The sequence below is a fragment of the Pelmatolapia mariae genome, linkage group LG14, assembly GCF_036321145.2.
Source record: "Pelmatolapia mariae isolate MD_Pm_ZW linkage group LG14, Pm_UMD_F_2, whole genome shotgun sequence".
Lineage (NCBI taxonomy): Eukaryota > Metazoa > Chordata > Actinopteri > Cichliformes > Cichlidae > Pelmatolapia > Pelmatolapia mariae.
The window spans coordinates 9,154,078-9,177,977 of record NC_086239.1 but is presented as its reverse complement, the minus strand read 5'-3'; the positions used below and the strand labels follow the sequence as shown (position 1 = coordinate 9,177,977).

The window sequence follows — 23,900 nt, the reverse complement described above, 5'->3', positions numbered from 1 at the left end:
AGTGCTGCAGGAATAAAACAAGATGTGGAGGAAGAAGCAAAGGGGAAGGAAAGGCGCGAGGCGAAGCGAACAGTGGAAATAAAGGAGAGGAGAAGCGAGTGAAAAGATAGCAACAGAGCAAGAAATGGAAAGATGCAGAACTCCAGAGAGAGAAAGAGAGACGGACCGGTGGAGGCACAGAGACAGAGAGAGATGAAGGGGGGTACAGTCATGTGGAGTCAGATGCTCCTAATCAGCTGCGTTGCTGTCAGAGCCTCCTCACTATAGCAACCATGAGTCATAGCACCAGTAAACAGAGAGGATGTTTTATAAAGCGAAAGCCTCGCTGGCACATTCACAGTGCCGTCGTACGTTTTACGAGTGCAGTGTAGCGGGAGCGAGACACAAACTGGTTCCAACAGGCCAAAAAACACGTGCAGCTTATTTAGCACTTATTTTTCATTTCTCAGGGCGTCATTTTTACACGTCCACTTGTTACTGATATCAAATTTTACTTTATCCTCTGCAAAAACTGTTTGGGTGCCATCTAAAATGTATTGGGACATTATCTATATCACTGGACAGGTATAGCTTAGAGTGTTTTCTTGGGTCTGCACGGCCCCCTCGGGTACTTTTGTTTTCAGACGTCACACCTTAAACTGATTTCCACAGTTTTTCCTTCAAGAAATGCATGGGTTACTACAGTGTGTAGTGTAAGGTGCTGAATTTATAAAAACTCAACGTGACATTCATTACTCATCAATATTTACACGGCTGTGTGTCGCAAGCTTCAAATAATAGGTCAGTGTACGCGCAAGTTCTCCCTGAGAGCTAAAAGCTCTTTTTCCAACAACTTTTTGGGCTCTGTATGATAGAGAGGACATCCTAATATTAGCACCTCAAGTGCAAAGAACCAGCTGTCTAAACCTTCTGTTTGGAGGGGCAACCAATCAGAAGAAAGTGAACTTAAAGGAAGGGGGAAGGATGTTAAACAGCCTGTTACAGTCAGTGAATGAACTGAAGGTCCAGTTTGAGATAAACACTGATTATTTTTGACTATGAAGCTGTGAGGATTATACTGTAAGTTATTGGAAGCTAGTGTGGAGTGGAACGTTTGAGAGCTAATGAAGTATTTTTGGTTGTTCTAAATTGATATTTTCAAAGAGTTCTTTTGATCCAGCTACAAACACTAACAGGGACTGCTTGAATGCAAGTAAAACTGCTGTTTTTCACTTTCATCTAAATTGTCCTAATCACATTCAGATGTGGAGCTAACAGCTTTACGCATAATAAAATGTTTCCCAGTGTCTCAGATATCTACTGAAAGGATTTCACCGTATCTGCGGTGAGCTAATGTCAGCTGGTTCATTAGTCTGGATGATTTCTTTAGTGGGGCTCTGTGCACTGCTCTAAGAATCTATAAACTTTGTAAGTATTTCATTTAAAGGCCACGCAAACCGAGGGCCTAGCCTGTGCAGACTTTTTAAACAGCTTTTGACGAGCGCACTGCTGTACATGTACACAGAATCATACATGTTCACTGAGCCACAGAGCAGACACTGATGCGTTTCTCTCCAGTGACTCATTCTTGTGTTTTAGCTGGAAGTAGCCTCTGTGCCCCCTCTGAGCCGCACACACTCAAACGTACAGAGGCACGAAGACAGAGTTTGATCCCTCTCGTATGTCCTCTGCCACTCTGCCTCTCTGACTGCTTATTGCAACACAGTCTTCACAGATGCACACCGCTTTAAGCGTAGTCACCCCTCTCCTCTAACCCAACCCCATCTCACCCACTGCCACCACCCCACAACCCTCTCTCTCCCTCACACACTCTCTTCACACAGTGAATGGGCCCCTCTGTGCTCTGGAAGATTTAACTTGGGTTCTTTCTGTTGCTAACAATTTCTCTCGCTCAGCATTGCTCTAAAATTGTGCAGCAGAGAAGCCTGCATCATTTTAAACCGTGTCTGCAGAAAACTGTGCAGGCAAGGAGGAAAGTGATTGTAGGTGGGCTGTGGGAACTGTAAATAACTCCAGATTTGAAACTAACAATGCCTACGTTCATCTGAGGCACTACGGTCCACGCAGGCCGCCCGGGCTCATTTAGTATCTCTGCATAGATCACATGGAAGAGTTCCTGTCATGCAATCCTAACTTTTTTCACACAGTTACATGGAATCCAAGAATAGCTGTAATCCATGAGGCTCTGTGCCTGGCTTTGGAAACGGGAAGGTTTACGAGATGGTAGTGAGACCTGCTGTGATGTACGGTTTGGAGATGCTGGCATTGACAAAAAGGAGGAGGTGGAGCTGGAGATGGTCAGATTTCATTGGGAGTGAGCAGAATGGACAGGATTAGAAATGAGGACATCAGAGGGACAGCTCAGGTCGCTCAGGGTTGGACATGTGCACAGGAGGGAGAGTGGATGCAATGGAAAAAAGCATGCTGAATATGAAGCTGCCAGGCAGGAGGAAAAGGACGTAGTGAAGGCGGACATGCTGGGGATAAAAGGGTTAGAAGAAGAAGAAGAAGAACAGAATGTGCAAACTGTTGAGGCTGTTTCAACACGGTACTAAATGTTCTGATTTATGTTTTTTAAATTGGTTATTTGGCAATTCCACCACAGTTTGACCCTGAGACCGTGAAAAACCTCTCGTTACAAAAATGTATGTGGTCAAAAGTGTTCAATACTGGACATTTGTTCAGTGGCTTCTAGGTGCAATTTGGAACAAACCACATAAAAACTATTGGGCAGCAAGAAGAGCAGCTGCTAAAAGCCTGGAAAAGGATATAGATCAAACCAACCCCTAAGGGAGAGGATGTGGTGGGATTTTTTTTTTTCTTTTCATTTCAGGTATTTTTAGACGCAGGTTCCTTATCGCAATATTGCATCTGAGCTTCAACAGCTAAACCGGCTAAAATAGGTCATCAAAAAAAATAAAGAGAGAGAGAGCAATGAGATTTTTTTTTTTTTTTTTTTTTAAACGCAACCCTGGCTGCTCCGAGTGACAGTTATTAGTTGTGATGAGTTCTCCACTCGGAGTTGCGGCTGCTGAGAAAGACCCATTTCCACTTTTCTTGTTATCTGCAGAGAAAAACGCCACTGAAGCAAAGACAAACTGCTGATTGCCAAGGAAACAGGCGAACACACACACACACACACACACAAGCCAGTCAGCATCCCTTTACGCGCATGCATGGTCAAACAAACTGAGAAAACACAAATTGCTGCCTTCACACATGAGCGTCCACTAGACGGGCATTCAAATCCATCCCTTCACTCGTTTATCAATCTAGACTCAACGTAATACGCACTGGTAGGAGCACAACATGTGCACACAAACATACTCACATACAAAATAAATACTATAGCACCATGTCTTTGTACTGTGAGCATGCCATTAGTGCGTGCAGTAATGGGGCTATATGGTAGATAGGAGTGGTTGCATTTAACTAGCCTTCAGAAATCAGATAAGCCCACTCAGCACATACTGGAGGCACTTAGGCATCAGAAAGCAGTGTGTGTATGTGTGTGTTTGTGTGTAGAAACATGCATGTGATGACATCTTCTGGATCAGAGGTTCTGCTCAGCCTGACGTGGTCACATCCAAACATCCCTCAAAGGAACCGTGATACCCAGCGATGGCCTTCACGGCTCATTCCCACATTTTAAACCTCCTCCTGTTTGGTTTATCACTTTCTTCCCGCACCTCCTCAGACTTCCTGCCTCTCCTTATCTTTTCTCACCCCACCTTTCTATCCGGGCACCCGACTCAGAGCGTTTCCTCCCTCCATCCTTCCTCTCCTCAGCGTCTTCGGGGTACGCCAAATCTCATTATTTAAAATCTTGTTCTCTAAATTAATCCCGCCAGCAGAAGCAGAATTCTGTAATCAATTTACGGGCTTTATTTGCGGAGTATTTTTTTTTGCTTTCATTCATTAACACCCACACATCACAACTGCTGTGCATACAGCAGAAGAAGAAAAAATCCTCTTTACACAAGCAGTCACCGAGCAGCACTGCAGTCAATTTGGAATAAACACCTCAGTGGCGCTCCACACATAATTTATAGTTTCGGTCATAACTTTTCATACTTGTAATCTTTCTCAGCAACAAATCGAGTTTTGAAGAAGCATTTGGTTTACAAAAGATCTTCAAACTATTCACAAACTAATAAAGGATTTCCTCTACAACCTAAAAAAGACCCTAACCTGCAGTCCCACACAGTCGCCAGGGGCTGCTGTACTTTGCCCTGAGGAAGCACGGCCTTGCTGCCGGGCCGGCAGTAGCAGGGCAGGGGCTGGAAGTGGTGCTGCTTGTTTAGGAGACCCACCCTGACCAGCACAAAGGGGGGGAGCAACGCCCTCCTCCACTACCAGCTAACCCAGACATCGCTCTGATTGGCCAGCTGGATGACCTTTGCGCCCCGCTGTATTGTGGTTTCAGCTGGCCCAACCCTCCCCCTTGTGCGTTCATGTGCGTGTGTGCGTGTATGTGGAAAACAAAAGACAGCCAAGTCCTAATGCAGCAATCAGAGCTCGAGGACAGGGGAAATGGTCTGAGGGGAAATGGAGTGTGTGTGTGTCTATGCATTGATGTGTGTGTGTGTGTGTGCTGCTGTGTATATGGGGGCGGTGTAATTATGTTCTAGTTGTGATGACTGAAGTGCAGCAGTGATTAGCTACATCAGAGGCAATTTATGTTCAGCAGTCACTTGGTTTGGACTTCCAGAGTTGCCACTCCTCTCTCTCTGTCACTCGTTCTCTTCCATCCCCGGCCCTCGGCTCTGGAGACATAGCGTGCCTCTAGTCACATCCCTAGAGCAAACTTCTTCCAGCCCCACCTTTTAATCACGCGTTCTCCTTCATCAGTTGAAGTCCCAGATCACGTTAGTATGTCTCAAGCTTCAGATTGTCCCAAACCAAAACTACGACCTCTACAGCCAGTCTCTAAACCAATGTGCTCTTCGTTCAGGTCCCTTCACTAGACTGCACTAGCCCTTCTTTACACCAAACTGAAATCTTTTAACCACACAAACCCTTCTTTTCAGCCTCATCATAGATCTAATCATCAGTCCTCTAGCGTCACTTGCCCCAGGCCCATTCCAGCCTTTCTAAGCCAAACTTTGGAGCAAACATGTTTTGTTTTTTTCCTGTTCTCCATCCTGAAACCATAACTGTAGATTCCACTTATTCTCCATTCAGCCTCACTCACAAACCTAACCTCAAGTAAGTTGCAGGTGTGGACTAAACCTTACCATATTTTAGCCACATCTCTAAATCAAATCATGCCTCATAACAGAACACACTCCAAAACAAACTCCTCATCCTGCAGCTTAATCCACGACTGAGACTAGCTCCACAAGCCTCAACTTAAGCCTTACCCTCCAGCTGCACATGCAAATAGTCTAGGACCGATGGTAGGAGACAGTCTGCGCCCCTCTCTACTAGTACTCTAAGAATACTACGCTTTTAACACACCCTAAGTGACTCCTGTGTCCTCACTCTGAGCCAGTGGGTCAGCACAGACCAGCCCTAACAGCATGACTGGCTGTCTGAGGACTGCCATGTCATGGAACAGATGGAGCTCCACAGTCAATAGAGCTGCATGCATTACCCAGCCCTGTGTACGAAGGCATGTGCCACGCTTTGCGTGTGCATGTATGTAATTTGCATTATGTCACCGTTCTCGATGCACTTTGCATCCTTTGCCCCCCGTCTTTACATTCTTTCCAAAACACAACAGGCAGCAATGAGACAAAGAAAGATACACCCTTGGAAGAAAACTTTGAAAATGATGCAAACACGCCCAACTTTGAAAATGATGCAAACACGCCCAAAAGGCACGATTCCCCACATGGCGTGATGCAATGGAGAGATAATGCAGAAAATCCTGGAGATTAATGGAAATATTGGCCTCTGCACACAAGCTGAGGTTGGCTAAAACTAAAACAATCCCATGAACCAATAAGTTACTACTTTCAGTTCAATCAATAACACATTATCTCATTCACCTTGCCACTAAAGATCAAATAAAGCTGATTTCCAGACCACAAATGCTGTAAAAGGGTGGTTATAACACCTATAGATCAACAATACAACAATAAAGTTGGAGCTTTTCTTAAATTTTTAGAGCATTATCTGGAGACTCCTGCACAATTAGACAACCTGTGTGCACGCAGTTGGCGTGAAAGAGTCGACCAGAGTCCAGGCACAGTGTAGTTGTGGTCTTTGGTGATGGATCACAGCTGTGAGCTGTTATCATAAAGACCGAGGCTGCCACATTTCATTCATTTCACATATATGGGCCCGCTGGCGAGGTCCATATCAGAGCGGTGCACTTCCAATGAAACATTAAATCAGCTCCCAAACTATTTACATCAAGAATTTAAACGCACGCTGAGTGGATGGCTCCATTCTTGGTTGTGGGTCCAGTCGTTATGGAGACATTACCGGATTGCTAAATAAGGCTGGAAGTGTCAGTAAATCGGGATGCCAGATTGGACGCGAATCCAGTGAACTCACCCAAGAGAACGACGGATGATCGGCTCCCCGCTCCTCCTCCTCTGTGTAAATCCAGGACCCCGGACACAAATAAATTAGCCCTGTACGAGAATCAGGCGGAATGTGTAATTTAACAAAAATCCCCTCTTCATCCGCACTACCAAAGCGATGGAGTGGAGGCGACGTGGAGCCGCAAACCAACCTGGTCGGCGTAGCCTACACACACATAAACACGCAGGCACAATTTAAAAAAAAAAAAAAATTTAAAAAGCAGGGAGTCTGTCTTATTCGTGCAATCAAAGCGATATTTTCCCAAAAAGGCACCGACTTGGGGTTTCGGGAGGGGGGGCTGATTTCGGTGGAATCGGTGTAGTAATCTCGGATGCTTTGGTTGTTGACTGTGCACTTACTGGGCTGCTTCCCCCGGCTCCACCCGCTAACCCAGCCTTCCCAGTGCGCCCATTGGCACAGACGGCCGGACATGCAAATCTACTCTTCCCATTGATGTTTTCCAGAAAAGAAAAAAAAGCACAGCGTTGTGGTTCTGTTGCTCTACTGCGCCACCGTGCGGCATCTAACCTGCTGTGATTCACGGTTTACTATAGCCCTGTTTTAAGAAAGTCCCCGTGCCTCCCTAAAACACAGGTGTCAAACATAAGGCTCGGGGGCCAGAATCGGCCGACAAAAACTCCAGTCCAGCCCACTTTTAGCTTCATTGTCAGTGAATGAATGTGAATTATGTCTGGGCAGTGAGCTACCAGAACGTTTTTCTGTCATTTTACAAATGTGTCTATTTGTTCTGACAGATGTCTTTCATTTACTACAACTGCATTTCTTTTTCATGTACAACGACTGAGACGCACTGTTGAAATTACACTTCTTTTTCTTGTATTAAATGCAATTAAATGTTTAGTTAAATCACTTTACACTGACAGAAGGGGGAGGTTTGCTGGTTCGGCCCACTTAACATCAAAGTGGGCTGTATGTGGCCCACAAGTTTGATATCCCTGCCCTAAGAGGACACCCACCCATTTTAGGAAGGCACAATATTTTAACTAGATTTAGCAAATATAGTTAAATTATGCCCTCTAACACTGAATTTCTCCAAGATTACAAGCGCTTTCTTTTCAAAGATTTTTAAGAAGTATTTTACATATTGTGAAGCAATGATGTAGAAAGTTCGTAGATTGTTAAATGTTAAAAAGTCCATACTGAACGCATGGCTGCTTTATTAGTTACTCTTTCCTAGTACCAGATCAGACCTTCCTTCAGAACTTCTTTCATTTTTTGTAGCACAGATTCAGCAAAGTCATGAAAACAGATGTTAGCCCTGTACCATGTTCACAGATGTTGGTCCATATTGACATGACAGCATCACATAGTTGCTGCATATTTGTCAGCTGGAAGTTCTCACTCTCAATGGTGCACTGTTGGATTGAGATCTGGTGACTACAGATTAAACTGACTGTCAGTTTCAAGAAACCAGTTTGAGATGATTTAAACTTTGTGACAAGGTGCAGGATCATGCTGGAAGCAGCCATTAGAAGATGGGTACACTGTAGGCACAAAGGAATGATCCTGGACATGGAGCCTATAATCTAAATGTCACAACAGAAGCAGAAACTCATCAGACCAGGCGATTTTTTCCAAGCTTTTTTTGTCCAGTTTTGGTGAGCTTGTGGGAATTGTACCCTCAGTTTCCTGTTCTTAGCTAACTGGAGTGGCAGCCGGTGTTTGTAAGTGTTAAGCGTGTATTTTTCTGGCGATATACTTCACACATTACATCACACACAGCTGTGATGAATACTGTGCTGCAAACAGTGCTCAGATTATATACAAACATGTCGCTGGAGCTTGTCAAAAACCATTTTCAACATCATATTCTAGAAGAAAAACATACCAGTAAGTCTGCAATAGCCTAATTAAAACTGGTCTGATTAAAACTAGTGACAAAGGTGGCAGTAATTCTGACTATTATATATGTGGGTAGGTATTTTATAAGTGAATCATATATTACATCCCGCTTAATGTTGGAGAGGAGAAAGTTTGAGACTGCTTCCATCATGGTCACATTTTTCACCAAAATTACTACTCACTTTTTGTCTTTACACACAAACAAAATATAAACAGTGACACCTTCAATGACAATACGTTTTCTCATACGCACCACATTTAACACTTCATAAACAGGTTGGTTCTGGTAGAAATCACCTCACACCGGTCCAATGTTGAGCCTCAGTGAAAGGTCTGAGACCAAGAAAAAAAAAGGCTAACTCTGCGCCAATAAACTGAAGCCAGCTGCTTCTTACACGCAGAGAAGCACTCCAACTTTCCATTGCGTGAAACTACAAGAGAAGAATGTGCTTTTTCTTCTCTGTACATGTGCAGCGGCCCATTTCCAAGACTCAGGAAAATAAACTTGATTCCAATGCAGAGTGCAGGAACGAGCCGACCTCGCTGTAGGAGCAGCTCAGCAGCTGTACTGTGCAGGATGTCGCGGAGCTCAGTGGAAGGACTCAGTCAAAGCCCCCTCCCCAATCTCTCTCTCTCCATCAGGTTTTTATAATGCCAGTGAAGGCCCAGTACTTCTGCTCCCATGATTGTGTGAGAGCCTTGCAGTCAGCTGCGTAGTGCTCTAATGGCTTGGTCGCAGACTAAACTGGCAGCACTGCCTTGGAACGAAAATAGTTCCTGGAAAACACAGCTCCATCAATGCCACCATTAGCTCAAATCTAACATTATTTCAGCTCAACTACTATTATTACGCGTAACTGTCAATACAAGACCATTGCAGGAAAACGATGAGGTCAAACATGGCCTCTGGTCACTGACATTTCCCAAAACAGGTCTAAATGTGAAACGGAAAGATCAATAGGGTGTGGAAGAATCATTTGTTTGTAGACTCTTGACACCTGCCAGTAAAGCTCACTTTGTGACAAACACACAAACAATACTGTTTCACATTTTATTTCATTACAAAAGTAAAACATGCACAGCACACTGCCTTCTAAAGATACAGTACAGGTATTTGCAATAAATAAACATGAAAAAGAGCTGACGGTACTTCATGTTATGGAGTTTTATGCCAAGTGCACTTTATAATGCAAGGCCATTATTCTGTAGGGTCCATTAGACTGTCTTCTCTAATTAATCTGATAATCTGCTCATCTCGGCTGGCAGCCATCACATTTAGGTGAAAGCTTTATTCACCAACTCATCAGCAAGCACAAAATGCCTTCTATAAAAACAGGGCTCGGTAGTTGGCAGCATCTGTGATTCAGAGCAGGGGCAGTATCATCACCCCCCAAGACAGAAGATACTCGCTCCACTTAAAAATAAGGTGGAGCTCGCAGGCAAACCCAGCTGAAGCTGGGAGGACAAACAGAACATGCAGCTCTCCTTGCTTTGTGTGTTTGCTTTTACAAAATTTAATCAGAAAGCCTGCACTTCTCTGTGATCAGTTCATTGTTTAATTTTTATCTGTACATAAAAGTAAAGGTCACACCAAAATGTTGTGTTTGGACATCCTTAACAACATCCTCACACTGATGTGAGTGACGTGTAGCAGCAAAAGTCATTTGTGGTCCTTGTTAGAGCACGCTGGCAAAGTCTGTTATTACTGACATGATGTACGTCCAATCCAGTGGCTCCACTTGTGGAATTAAGTGTGACTCTTTTCTGTCTCTGTGCTCCTGAGCCACTCTGAGAAAGGCAAATTAAGAAACTTGTCTCAGAACTGCTAAGCCCTAGCCTGCGCTGCATGCCCGGCCTGCCTACGCTGCATGTAGGCTTGGTACACATCGAGGAACATGTCCTTGCACGGTATTTTCGCCTTCAGCTTGGAGCAGATGAGGAAGGAGCCGGCCATCTTGCGGTGGAGGGAGTAGGTCTCCTCAGGTGGAGGGGTGAGGCGGTGGCGGAGCATGACTGGGATGAGGCTCTGAATGCGCTGAGTAGTGTTCTGAGTGCCGAAGTCGAAGGGCTCGGCGGATGCGAAGGCTTCACCGAGAATCATCACCGCTTCCACGTGAGCATCTGCGAAGGCCTGTCGTGGAGCAGGAAGAAGAATTACAGTAGGCATGTCAGAGCATTAAGTACGCATGATATCTTGGACTGTATATATAATTACATGCATTTTCTTTAATTGAGTCATATTTCATATAATAAATGACTAAATGACACTTTAATAGCACACATAGGCTGATACACGCCAAAAGTACTTGCTTGTCTGCCTTCACACGCATATGAACTTGAGCGACATCTCATTATAAATCCATAGGGTTTAATAAGCCATATTCCACAATTAAGAGTGTGCTTATGGGAATTTTTGACCATTCTTCCAGAAGCACATTTGTGAGATCAGACACTGATGTTGGACAAGAAGACCTGGCTAACAGTCTTCAATATCTATCGGGTTGAGGTCAAGCCAGTCAAGTTCTTCCACACCAAACTCACTCATCTGTGTCTTTAAGGACCTGCTTTGTGCACTGGTGTGCAGCTTCATGGCTGAGTTGCTTTCATTACCATTAACTTCCACTTTGTTAAATATCACAAACAGCTGACTGTGGAATATTTAGCAGAGAGGAAATTTCACGGCTGGACTTGTCACACACGTGGCAACCTATAACAGTACCACGCTGGAATTTGCTGAGCCATTATTTCTTAAATGTTTGTAGAAGCAGTCTGCATGCCTAGGTGCTTGACCTTATACACCTGTGGCCATGAAAGTAGTTTAGATAAGCGGTCCCCAACCCCCGGGCCGGTACCGGTCCGTGAGTCGTTTGGTACCGGGCCGCGAGAGTTGAGGCTCAGGTGTGAAATGTATGGTTTTCAGGGTTTTTATCGGTTTTCAGCGTTATTTTGTTATCGTTTTTATTGTTAACTCGGTTTTCCTGGGTCTTTTCACGTGTGTTATGAATAAATCTTCTTTTTTTCGGTTTTATTTTGTTGTATTTATCCGCGGCACCTTAAAGGCCGGTCCGTGAAAATATTGTCGGGCATAAACCGGTCCGTGGCGCAAAAAAGGTTGGAGACCGCTGGTTTAGATCTCCTCTTCAAGATCTTCTTCTTGTGCACCTCTGATCTGCTTTTATTGCAGCTGTAATTTTAAGACTGTGTGTAAAATCCATTGTTTCCCTTTGCAACATCTGCTCAAGCGTGTCAAAACAATGATGCTTCAACTTGAGGGGGACCGAGGAGCAAGGAGTCAAATCAGGTGAGTAAAGATTCCAATCGTGTCAACACAAAACTCCTGTTATTTCAGGGTGCTGTTTGCCAGCAAACAACAGCTTAAGTTTTTTCTGCTTAATTTCCTCCCATGCTCCTGACCTGAAGCGCTGCCTTTGGGCTACAACACTGTGGACGACTCCTGCTTGGTCTCTGGGTTGTAACCAGAGAAATGGCTGTCATTAGCAGTTTGATACAGAAGAGATGAAATAGCAGAAGGGCAACCTTAAGTGGTTAGAACTGGACTTCCACAGAGCAGCAACTCTGCAAGCAGTCCTCAGGTGCATGACAAGAGACCCTTTAACTTGAAATGAGTCAAAGTTATAAATCAGGTAAGCATCATATTGCATTCATCTACTGAAAACAAAAGGGAGACTTCTTTAGTAAACACATAGTGAAACGGGGTAAGAGCATAAGGGCTGTGCGCTGCAGTGAAACAGTGCTGAATGCAAACAAACTGAGAACACAAAAGAGACAAAAACAGATAAAGCATATCAAAAATAAATCAGCACAGGAGCAGCACCAGCGACTAAAATAAAACTACCTTGGCCTCGAAGCCCGTCAGGAATTTCAGGTCCTTGGATTTGGAAAGAACGGTGGCTCGATCGCCGACAGAAGCTGCATAAACCACCTGAGCACACAACACAATCTTGTTTATTTACGGAGCTCCACTTTCAGGCTGAATGTGTGCACATGCATGCGACTGTTCACAATCTCTTCTTTCTTTTTTTTTGCCTTGGCTGACACAAAATTTAACTAAAGGCTCCGACGTTAAATTATTGAGAGAAACCTTGATGCATAAATCATGTTACGAGGTTGACTGCGGGCAGATTTATCATACCTGTATGTAGTCGTCTGTGAAGGATTCTGGGTAGCCTCTGCACGCTCCAAAATCCAAAAGAACAACCTAAAGACAAGAGTGAAATGAATCTGCTGTATTTGACATCTCTATTAACATTTAACATTGGTTTAAACATGGCATGACTGCCCCACCTTGTTGGTGTCTGAGTTGTAGAAGAAGTTGGCCCAGTTTGGATCCGTTTGCATGAATCTGAACTCAAACAGCTCCCTGAGACACAGCTGCAGGATGTTGGAACAGATCTGAAGTGGAGAGAAGAGGCTTGTGTTCACCATCATGCTGTCATTTAACAATGTGACATTTCCTTCCACCTTTTGGATCCTATCCTGTGTAGCCTTCTCATGGTGCTGTGATTCCCTGCCACACTGTGTCCACTCTGTCTAAAATTTGTTGCCTTATCTCAGCTCTGAAACACATATTTCCACAGTGACACAGAGTATCACTTCCACACTGTAGGTGCTGCTGAATAATTTACCACCAAGTCATTTTGTTCTGAGAGATTTATATGAATGTGCACTTGTCAGAGTACAACACATGTCAAAACTTGTGATTAAATTGCTTTAAATTTTGTTACCAATTACAAATGGAAGGTGAAGACCTCACAAACTCTACACATATTTAAATTTAGACTTGGCGACAGGGTAAGTCTTTAACAAAAGCCTCGTATGGGGGCAGAGCTATCCAATCTGCTCCTGCTCATCAGAGGCTTTCAGCTCTAATTGGTTCCTACAATTAGAGCTCCAGACTGTCATGGACCTCTAATTGCAGGCTTCCCAGCCCAAGACTGCCCCTGTGGATGATTTTCACTGAGTCTTCTGTAAAACTGGATGACCTTTACTTCACTATGCATATTTTAAACTGAAGCATTTTAATGTGATTTTCTTTTTTTTTTGTTTTAACCCAGTTGAGCATCACCACCACAATAACGTCCCCTTGTATTCCAGCGCAGTTCAAACCCTAGCACCTAGACATCTGACAAATGAATGAAATTCGCCTGACTGTTGAAGTAAAACACACCTGGTTCCTGGTCTCCTGGTCCAGCTCTACGCACATGTCCAGTGGGACGCCCTGCACCAATTCCATGGCGAGCACCCTGTGGCCTGACAGCTCATCAATCACCTCGGGGACTTGGAAAAACTCGTCTCCCTCCAGCAGTGATCTAAAGGCCGAGGTACGAGAGAGAGCAAGAAAAAAAACAACAAAAAAAAACTTAATGATTTATGATTAGGTTATTTGCAAAATTGAAAATATGCAAAACCAATGGCAAATCACACGCAAAGACAGTTAACTATACCTTTACTGCCTGCATTATAATTAAGTAAAGATTACCAAGAAATGCTAAATGTGATGCTTGATTTACTAATTACACTTGCAATATATAATCTGGCTCCTCTACTGGTATACTGTACATTATAAAAAAAACATCAGCTAGCTGTGTACCCAGACAGCTTAGGTTGAATGTATATGGTCTGTGGCAGCTACCAGGACATAAGTATTAAGAATCCACCCTGTAACTTCAGTGTAGCTCAAACGGTACACAGCAGCACAACACCGGCCTGGGTTCAACAGAAACCTACCTGAACTTCTTGGCACACTGTGCTTCCCTCTTATAATCACACTCCCATGCCAGTTCTCTCTGTAGAACCTCCAGGCTGCTATCTGCAAACAGACCTGTGGAAAAATAAATGGTGCAAAGAAAACACACAGACCATGTCATCTTCTAACAGAGCAGGGTAGCTTCTGTCTAAAAATAATTCATATACTGCATGAGTATGTAGCAGGGAGAACACAGAAAAAAAATCAAAATCAGGTTGTAGGCATTGCATTAAAAGTGTATTTTGGTATACTGGTGGGCTATGGGTAAAAGAAAAATCCAGGCATTATTCAAGCTAAGCCTTGGGTTACCATTTTTTTTTTTTTTTTTTTATTTAGAGTGTTAATTGGGACAAAAATGAATTAATCCAATAGGGAGCGAGTAATCCCACAGGGCAACAGTCTGTGTCAGAGTTAAAATGTGAGTATTTGCCACCAACAAGCTACGATTGTCTTTGTAAGTGTCTGACAACATTGAAAAGGATCCCCAAAGAGCCAGATGTGTGCCTAACATGCAATATGAGTGTCAGTGTGAAAGCTCAGGGGAGGCACGGAGCTACAGTGCAAACATGGGTGAGAAATGAAGAGAGATGTTTGGTGAAAGAGTGCAATGCGTACAGTTACCACAAAGAAAATAAACAACTGTAGCTGCACAAAGCAAACTACAGTCACAAAAACGCTACGCATACTGAAGCTTTAGCAAGTGTTGCTGCCACTGGATGAAATGCGAAGAGCTTGCTCCGCGCAGCAAACAGCTCCCATTTGCAGATTTTATTAGCCGTGTAATTCCCTTCCTGACTTCTCGGTGTGTGGATCAATTTGTTTTTACATCTGACATTTTCTGATCTAGCAACCATTCTATTGAACACTAGGATGTGCATGGCTTTACAGATTATTTCTGCAGATTGCTGAAAAAAATAAAAACACCGAGCAAGGAAAAAAAAGCAAGGAGCAAAAAAAGACCTGCCACAGATGGAGCTGTGCTCATGTTAAGTTATTCATTTGATCTGGCATTAAAGCGTGACGAGCACGCAACTGACAAAAATAAGCACTTTTACTCTGACATGGACAGATGTCCCCAGGGATCTAATTATTCTCTCCCATCACATATTCTGTCATCTCTCCACTGTGAGTTAATAAAATAAAAGCTTAAAATCCAGCGTGGTCACTCAACTGGTTGCACCAATTATGCTCTGCAGCAACTATAAGCCATTATGCACCTATAATAACTGTGTCAGCAATCACTTAAACAACGCACCTTTGAAAAGGTTTGTGGAAAGCCCTCAAACAGGTAGGTTAAAAACCACATAAACTACATAAATAAACTAATTACTTATTATTTTAGGCAATTAATAAATAAATATGCAAATTCTTTATTAATAATGAAAGAATTATTACTGTCTGAAACAAGCCTCTCTTGGATAAAAAGCTAGTTTGACCTGCATCTATAGCACCACCTTGTGGTCTTAAATAGTGGAGACACTGGTTATAATTTACACATGGGTGAAAGTTGTAGTATAAAAACTTGAAATGTACAGTTGTTTTAAGATTACAAATAAATAAATAACTAAATGAATAAAAATCAGAATTTCTTATTGACTAAATACATCTTGCTGATTTTTAATCTGCTCTGAGGAAAGTCAGACACAAAAAAGGACACTACAGAGTCCTGTAGTTGTTACCTTCTGGCAGAGCCACGCTCATTTTCAGTACTGCCATCAGGTTGTCTATGTCGCTGCGGATGCTCTCTGCCACACCAGGGTACTGAGAAGAATAAGTAACAAACAGACAGTCGAGTCCAATGCAGTGAGTGAAACACAGACTGCGCAAGTGTGTCGATAAGCTCCTACCTGGATCTTCATGGCGATTTCTCTACCATCTTTTAAAACCCCGTGGTGGACTTGGCCAATAGAAGCTGCAGCAAATGGTTTGTCCTCAAAGGAAGAAAGCTTTTCTCGCCAGCCTGGCCCCAGATCCTCCTCCAGAACTTTCTATACAGTCAGAAACACAGATTGCAGCACTGTCATACATCACACTGGGTAATGCTAAAGATCCCGAGCTATAGCACATGTAAGAAAAAGGCTTAAATAAGGTGTTTGGTAACCACGTGCTGCTACAACAGCACTGATCTGACATGAAGGACAGCGCACAATTCTTCCCAATAACAATCATCAAAACACCAAAAAGTGTAGTGAATAATGTTCTTACTGTAGAGATATTTGTACATTGGGCTTCCTGAAAAGCTCAACTTTTTATTACAACAATATAGGCATTTACAAAATATCCAAATGGCCTTTTATGATAAGAAAATAAAAGGCCAAACTGGTGCTGTAGTGTCTACATCTTTTTACATATAGGTGAAAACTATATGAAATCATCAGAAAATAAAAGCAATGAATACATAGCTGAAGTAGTTGTAAATCCAGTTCCATAACACGGTACTGCATCCAAATAATTGTCCGTCTTTCTGTGTTAGACCTGTGATAGACTGGTGTACTTGTTTAGAGAGTACTCTACCTCTTTCCCTGTAACAGCTAGGATAGGCTCCAGGCTCCTACAACCCTGAATTGCATAAGTGGTTAAGGAAACGGATGGATGGGTATTGTTTGAAATCCATTTACGAGTGCCTATGGAGGGTTAAAGAAGTAGATGCTGTAGAGGGTAAACCAGCCACAATGCAGGAGTGGTTATAGGCTCAAAAACAATCATGTTTTTAAGAGACCTGAGCAACTGAGATGCACAAGATATTTAACAGGCAACAGTGTCACCCGCTATGCATGACAGGATACATGTCAGGATGAGGTTCAGACTTGTGGCGCATTCAAAGTGACATAAATAGAACTACTTGTTGTCCAGTAAGAATCCTGATATGGAAAGGCAAACAGGATGCTCATTCAGACATAAAGCCACTTTGTTTAGATACTGTCAGAAATTACTGGAAATGTGCTGCAGTGGTTTGAATCACAATTATGTAATAGTCTCCGGTTTGTTCATGTAAATGGGCAGTCATCGTCACACACTATGGTTAATTATGGAGTTCCACAGGGTTCTGTGCTAAGACCAATTTTATACACATTGTACATGGTTCCTTCAGGCAGTATCATTAGAAGGCACAGCATACATTTCATTGCTAGGCAGATGATACCTAGCTCTATCTATCCATGAAGCCAGATAACACACAACAATTAGTTAAACTGCAGAAATGTCTTAAAGGCATAAAGACCTGGATGACCTCCAGTTTCTGTTAGGATCATTGGTTTTTAGAATCTTAGTTTTGTGTTTGTAATTTCTTTAGACTATATTATTCTTTGGGTTTTTTTAGATTCTCTTATGTTTTATTTGGCTCTCTTGTATTTTGTTGTGAGTTTTCTTTAGCATTTATTATAACCTTTGTAGTGTCTGCTTATATTCTGGCTCTTCTTATTGGGTTTGGAACGTCCCTTGTCTTGTTATTCATGATTTTCCGCCCGCAGTATTTCCCATGTGTCTCCACTTCCCCTAATCACCCTCCTGCTTATAGACAATATCTGTCTCCCTCTGTCCTTCGTCAGTGTACGGTTCATTGTAGTGTACATTTGTTTTTTGGCTTAGTTTTGTGTTTTGCCTCATGAGATTTTTATCAGCTCAATAAAGGGCTCGCCTTTTTAAAAACTGCCACCTGCCTGTGTTGCACCTTGGGTCCTCACACATCATATTCTGACAATTTCCTGCTTCTAAGATTAGATAAAACTGGTCGTGGCAGATGGCTGCCCCTTCCTGAGCCTGGTTCTACCAGAGGTTTCTTCCACTTAAAGGGGGGGGTTTCCTTTCCACTGTCGCCAACTACTTGCTCATGGTAGGGTCGCCCTATTGTTGGGGTTTTCTCTCTATTATTATAAGGTCTTTCCCTTACAGTCTTGAGGAGACTGTTGTTTTCATTTCACACTTTGTAAATAAAACTGAATTGAAATAATTGTGTGAAAATAGCTGAAGAGCCAGTAACAGGTCTTGGGCTTACAGTCATCTGCCATGTGGGCATGAAGTCTGCACTCTGTCGGACCCTCTCAAAGATCTTCTGCAGTTGGGGGTTGATAAAGGAGTTGTCTGAAGAGAAAAAGCCACTGTCAGAAAAATCCTGTGAGGACATCTAAAGAGCATTTTGCGTGAAGCCCGTGTTACAGCGTTTACCTTGTATGCTGAGCATCTGGCCTATCTTGAGAGCAGCTCCACGGACCTTACACAGAGTGCTGACTATTCTCTCAGCATTGGCCTCTGACAGGAAGGGAGAGTCTAGCAGGGAGCTTACATCTGTAAACAGAAGCAGTATTAGTAATGATATTAGGTGCAACATATTAAGAGTATCATAGCATGACAGAAGTCATTTATTTCATTTAAACTGCTGCATGTAAATAAGCTCTGGCCTTAAACTGAGACAACTGTGGACAGTGGAGCATAAAAGCTGAGGCAGTGGTACATCACCAAGCACTGCTCATTTAACACATATTAAAGCCGTTATAAATTCTTGTTAGCATATCTGATCTAAAGCCTGTCCTGGGCCTATCGGGTATTGACACATTAGAAACTTTTCAAGGTTGACCAGGCGTCCATCTGTCTGCTGAATCTGCCAAGCATCTAGGACAGAAGGCTAGTTTACAGGATGGAAGGAGAGAACAGCAGTAAAACATCTTTACCTGCTTTTTGTTTGCCTCCTAGTGACTGCTTTGCCACTTCTGCAATGGCACCGATTCCCAGCCCTACCGCCAATCCTGCAGCAGAGGGACAGAAGCAATTTTAACTGCAGGGCCATTGAAGACATGCTAGAGGAAACCACCAATCCCACACAGAAGCTGCTGCTATGTAGCAGGATGGAAGTATACTTCACTACCCCACATATTTTACCACACCTTTAACTCTTCCTGACTTCTGATGATTAAGAAGCAAGAATTTTATTTTTATTGTAACAGTGGCAAGCTAATAACCAACAGTTGTCAATGAGAAAACAAATACCAAAGTATTGTTAATAGACTCCAAGAATATCCATAAGTAACTGAATGTGTCTCATCAGAACTGTTAGATTTACATTAAATGCTTCATAATGGGATTGATTTGTAGATTTCACACCATAGGCTCAAGGTTACATTAGTATTCAGGAAATTCTTCACATGAAGCACAATTTCACTGAATCTGAGTGGAGAAAAGAGCCTCCAACATTTCAATCAGCAGTCAAATCACTAAACAGTAGTGATGGCAGGATGGACCACACATGCCTCAACAAGTCAACTAATCAAAAAGTTTGTTTTTTGTTTTTTTAAAGAGGAAAAAAAGAAAACACTCAACACCAGATCTTCAAAGTACTGAAAGTCATTTCTCCAGTTACTTACTGAACATTTTTTTCTGAAATTTTCATTTAAAATCTATTTTTGTGGTGTCAGAAAAATTCATTCAATTGTGTCTTTGTCCACACCTGACATCATGGAATATATTGCATTTATTAAGCTTTTTTTTTTTTTTTTTTTTTTTTTTTTTTTTACACACAACTAAAGATGGTTACTGAGTTATGATTTATGTCACCTTATGACAGAGTCACATGCCAGCAGTGCTGGACCACATGATAAACTTGGGTTTCCCAGCTTAGACATTTTAGTGAACGATCATCTTTGTCCGACGGCTCCTGGAGTCAATTTGAAACCCAGAGACAAATTGAGCAGGTAAACAAAAACAGATTACTCTTACCCCCGAAATTAACCAGCCTGCTGATTCTTGTGGCGGGCACCTTTCTCTCTTTGGCACGGTCGCTCAGCTGCAGAAAGTCAAACGTGTGAATGAAAAAAATGTTATTAATAATATCTGTAGTGGTGACTGACTCTTTTCCAAATCTTCCAGCATCTCACTTTACTGCAGAAATATGACTAAACAGACCTCGTGAACTCTGGGAACAACGACATGTGGGTGGAAGAGAAAAAATATATACCTTTCACAGAACACACATAAAGAAATCATTATTAAAATATAATTTAAATTAACACTAAAAGTCAAAAAGACTGAATATGTACAGAAACTCATTAGATAAATATTATGGGTTTTGGCCATATGTTCATTCACTCAAATAAGATGAAATGTATGAACTCAAAGTAATACAACGATATACATCCACAGTAATGCATATTATTAATTGTATCTGTCTGCATGTGTGTGTACAGTTAGCTCCATAAGCATTTGGAAAATATTTTTTGGCTTTTTCCCCTCTGTTTGCATTCCCACATGACATTATGACTCAAATAATGCACTGATATGAAGTGCAAACTTTCAGTTTTAATTCAAGGTCTTTAACAAAAGTACTGCATTAACCGTTTAGGAATTCACATCACTTTTAGATACAGTCACCCATTTTCAGAGGCCCAAACATAACAGGACAAACATAATAAAGACCATCCAGAATATATGGATTCTTTTGAATATTTGGATGAAAATTTTTTGCAGTACGTGACTGCCTGAAGCCTAGAATCCATGGACATCACCAAATGCTGTGTTTCCTTAATTGCTCTACCGGGCCTTTATTGCAGCTAATTCCAGCTGCTGTTTGTTTGTGGGTCTCTATGAATTCATTTTTGTATTTGATAACTGAAACGCTGTTCTACTGGGTTGGGATGAGATGGCCATTGAACAGTCTGCATCGAGAAACTCTTGGGTAGCTTCTGCAGTTTGCGTTGGCTCAAGACATTTGGTTGAATCTAATCAGAGCACAGACAGCACCATATTGTAAACCCTCTGCACTTCCATCCATCAAGGCATTTTTTGACTGTAGACTTTGATGATGATAAGCATACGTCCACAAAGGTGAAGGTGTGCCTCAACTTTGTTAGATGATGTGAAGTTGACCGTTTAGTTGCCTTCTGGGGTTTTTCGGGCCTTTTTGTTATTGCTGAGCTGGTCAGTTCATTCAATACATTTAAGTTTTTCTTTTAGGTTTGATGAAGTGTTAAGCAATGAAGTGTTAATGAAAAGGATCAGAACACAATGCAAAAATAAAGGCAGAGCCCTGTTCATTTTATTTTGTGTTCTGTTTTGGTACCATTTTTTAATGAATTTGTTTAATTTGCCTTCTACGAGCAGCATTCAGTTTAGGTAAATGAGGACCATTTTATATTGATGCCAAGATTTTTACATTAGCAGGAATGTCACACAACATGATTGTAAAAGCAGCGTTATGCTTATCTGACAATGAAATAAAAATATTTTTAGGAGCCACTAAAGTAATCGTGCAGGACTATATAACACTTTTATTAAACCCAATGAATTAAAGCTGAACGTCTGCAGCTCAGTCACATTCTTATCATTTGGTTTAATTCCATTGTGGTGGTGCACAGAGGCAAAACCACAAAACTTTTCATTGTTCAAAACCTTTTGGACCTGACTATTTGCACACGGGCGTCCTCAAACCAACCTTCTGTTTGACAGGTTTGGCCAATGCCTGCTTTGCCTCCCGGGCTTTCTTGATGTCCTCAGGTGTGAGCTTGGCCACAACAGTGTTGTGGAGAGACCTGCTCTGGAAGTAGTACCGGTGGAGGGCTGAGGTGGTGTGAAGGAAGCGAGCACCCTGTCCAGGCCAGCCTGCGCCGCCTCCTGCCATTCCTGATTTAGGAGGTACCCCTAATGCAGAGAGAAGAAAAAAAAATACAATACTTAAGGGCCAATAACTGGCTGAAATATACACGCCACGTGGTATGGAGGCCATAAGGATGCTATTTTCTTTTTTTAAAATGTGTATTTGTTAAATTTAAAAAGACCAGTACCTAAATAAATGGTTTCTTTATATTTGTTGAGGTAAACATTTAAAACATTCTGGATAAAAAGGAGCAATGCTGGAAACCAAACAATACCATTTCTATATTCTTACCCTAAACCTCTGTTAGTGCATCCCATATTCGATAAACACTCAGTAATACCTGTGTGCATCTGTGCTGCAGGTCCCGTTTCTGTTTGGCTGTGCTCCCCTTCAGCAGGGGGGAAATCGGACCCCACAGCCCATTTGGCTGCTTCTTCAGGGTCCATATTCTCCCAGCCCTCCGCATCCGGAAACACATCCTCCTGTACTGACTGCTGCTGCTGCACAAACACACACACACACACACAAAAAGAAATTGCTGAGTGAACTATTGTAGTGTCCGTTTAGTGAGCAGTGTAATCCACGTTTTTGTAGCTATAATTTGCAGATTGTGGGTTTGCAGCCCTCTCTCATTTAAAAGAGCATCGGTGAGTGACTGAAGTCATTATTTACAGGTAACAAGACAAAAAATATACAATGACATGTCAAGTTTTAGCCTGTCAGATGAAATGTTGTATAGGTTAGAACTTTTGCTTACAATCAGGTTCAGGTTAGGTTAAGACTTTGGCACTTTTATCTACCCCTTCAGAAGTAAAAGGTTTGGGAATACAGAAATGTCAGTGAACAGTCTCACAAAAATGTGAGTACCTATATGTCAGCCCCTCCCACTACACACAGATTGGAGCAGGCAGCAACTTTTAGCTAAAATATAAGAAACTCTTATTCAACCTGTGTTAAACTCACATACCCATTTACACAGCTGACAAATTTAAAGGGGATTAAATGAGCTGTTTTCAAGACAAGCAAAGAACCAAGAGCGTTTTGTTTATTTTTTTGTTTGTTTTTTAATTATGACATTAACGGCTCCTTTTATGTATGGCTTGTTTTGCATTTACAGTTTATTTTTTACTTTCTGCTTATTTTTCAGTTAAACTCACCTGACTGCTGCCACCCATAAATGTGCCAACCAGTTCTTCTACCACATCCTGAGCAACTTTGACCCCTGCTCCCAGGGAGGAGTTGCAGGCCATTAATCGGAGCTGCTCTCCTTGAGTGGAGACCAGTGAAGAGCCCACTTTACCAGCTCCTCGCAGCACCTTCAAGACTTCTGACAGCATCACTTCAAGCACAGAGGAGGGAGAGAGGACTCAAGTTACAGGTTATGAGACGTTTGAGTGACAATACAGGAAAATGCTAGCATACAAAACAGCAAACACACACACCATACTCTAAAACTGATCATTTAAAGAAAATGTAGAAGTTTTAGACTTCAGAGATTAATGTAAAAGAAATAGTTCTGGGCAAAAACCGCAAGATGATCATCACCCCGTTTAACCTTGGATATACACAGCTGCCCATTTTTTAAGAGGCAGGTGTCACGTGTAGCCTCCTAACTGTAAGCCATACCACATATAGGCTAAGTATGTTTGCAAGAAATGTCAGAATTAAAGAAAACGACACATGCATCCAATTGGGAATGTCAAATAGCTATTAAGTTAGCTCCTGGTGTTATCCAGGTTGTGTAACTCGTGGACTCGCAGACTAGCTAGCTAACGGTATCTAAATTAGACCCAAGTTAACAACAGGTATACGGAGAAGTGCTGAATGAAAACAAAATAATTTTCCCAAATTAAGTAACTCACTTCGCTATTTTTCCAGGTTTATCTCAGTGACTGCCCACTTCCACGACTGCAGAGTGGAATGATCTATTTTGCAACGAGTCGACACCCGGAAGTTAAAATTTGACTAACTTGACTGCGAACCAATCACAGGGTGAATAGGCGTGACGAAAGACGGGAAGCGTATTCGTTTAACGAATGGTAGTGCAGAACGCCAGCCTATAGAAAGGTTGTATCTGAACTGTCTGTCCAATTACAAACCGTATTAGGCGGGACTGAGCGGAGCAGCTACCAATGAGAAGCAGGGGTGTCATGC

At 42.2% G+C, this 23,900-nt stretch overlaps 2 protein-coding genes across 3 annotated transcripts in view; both read right to left on the bottom strand.

Annotated features, from left to right (window-relative positions):
• Positions 1-6,889, bottom strand: part of numbl (NUMB like endocytic adaptor protein) — a 64,920-nt gene extending 58,031 nt beyond the window's left edge. The window contains exon 1 of the mRNA XM_063493057.1: positions 6,505-6,889. The gene's annotated coding sequence lies outside the window, so the exon portion shown is untranslated. The remainder of the gene's footprint in view (positions 1-6,504) is intronic.
• Positions 6,890-9,478: 2,589 nt separating this feature from the next.
• Positions 9,479-23,698, bottom strand: coq8b (coenzyme Q8B). Of its 2 annotated transcripts, none has more exons than XM_063494130.1 (16): positions 23,609-23,698; positions 22,904-23,085; positions 22,087-22,246; positions 21,585-21,790; positions 19,874-19,940; positions 18,832-18,906; positions 18,329-18,448; positions 18,159-18,244; positions 16,012-16,152; positions 15,844-15,925; positions 14,146-14,239; positions 13,586-13,727; positions 12,703-12,810; positions 12,551-12,616; positions 12,254-12,340; positions 9,479-10,528 (listed from the first exon to the last, which is right to left on the bottom strand). In XM_063494130.1, coding segments are annotated over exons 1-16 (1,923 nt in total). In that variant the 5' UTR covers positions 23,610-23,698; the 3' UTR covers positions 9,479-10,222. The 2 variants fall into 2 exon arrangements, with proteins under 2 accessions (XP_063350200.1, XP_063350201.1); XM_063494131.1 differs by having other exon boundaries at positions 22,087-22,243.
• Positions 23,699-23,900: the final 202 nt, after the last annotated feature.

Bases quoted from the DNA above. Each gene is read 5' to 3' on its own strand.
- coq8b (XM_063494130.1), bottom strand. The intron at 19,941-21,584 runs GTTGGTTTGAGG...GACTTTCTGCAG, and splicing joins CCAAACCTGTCAAACAGAAG to CTGAGCGACCGTGCCAAAGA. The intron at 18,907-19,873 runs GTAAGAGTAATC...CCTCTGCTGCAG, and splicing joins CAGGCTGGTTAATTTCGGGG to GATTGGCGGTAGGGCTGGGA.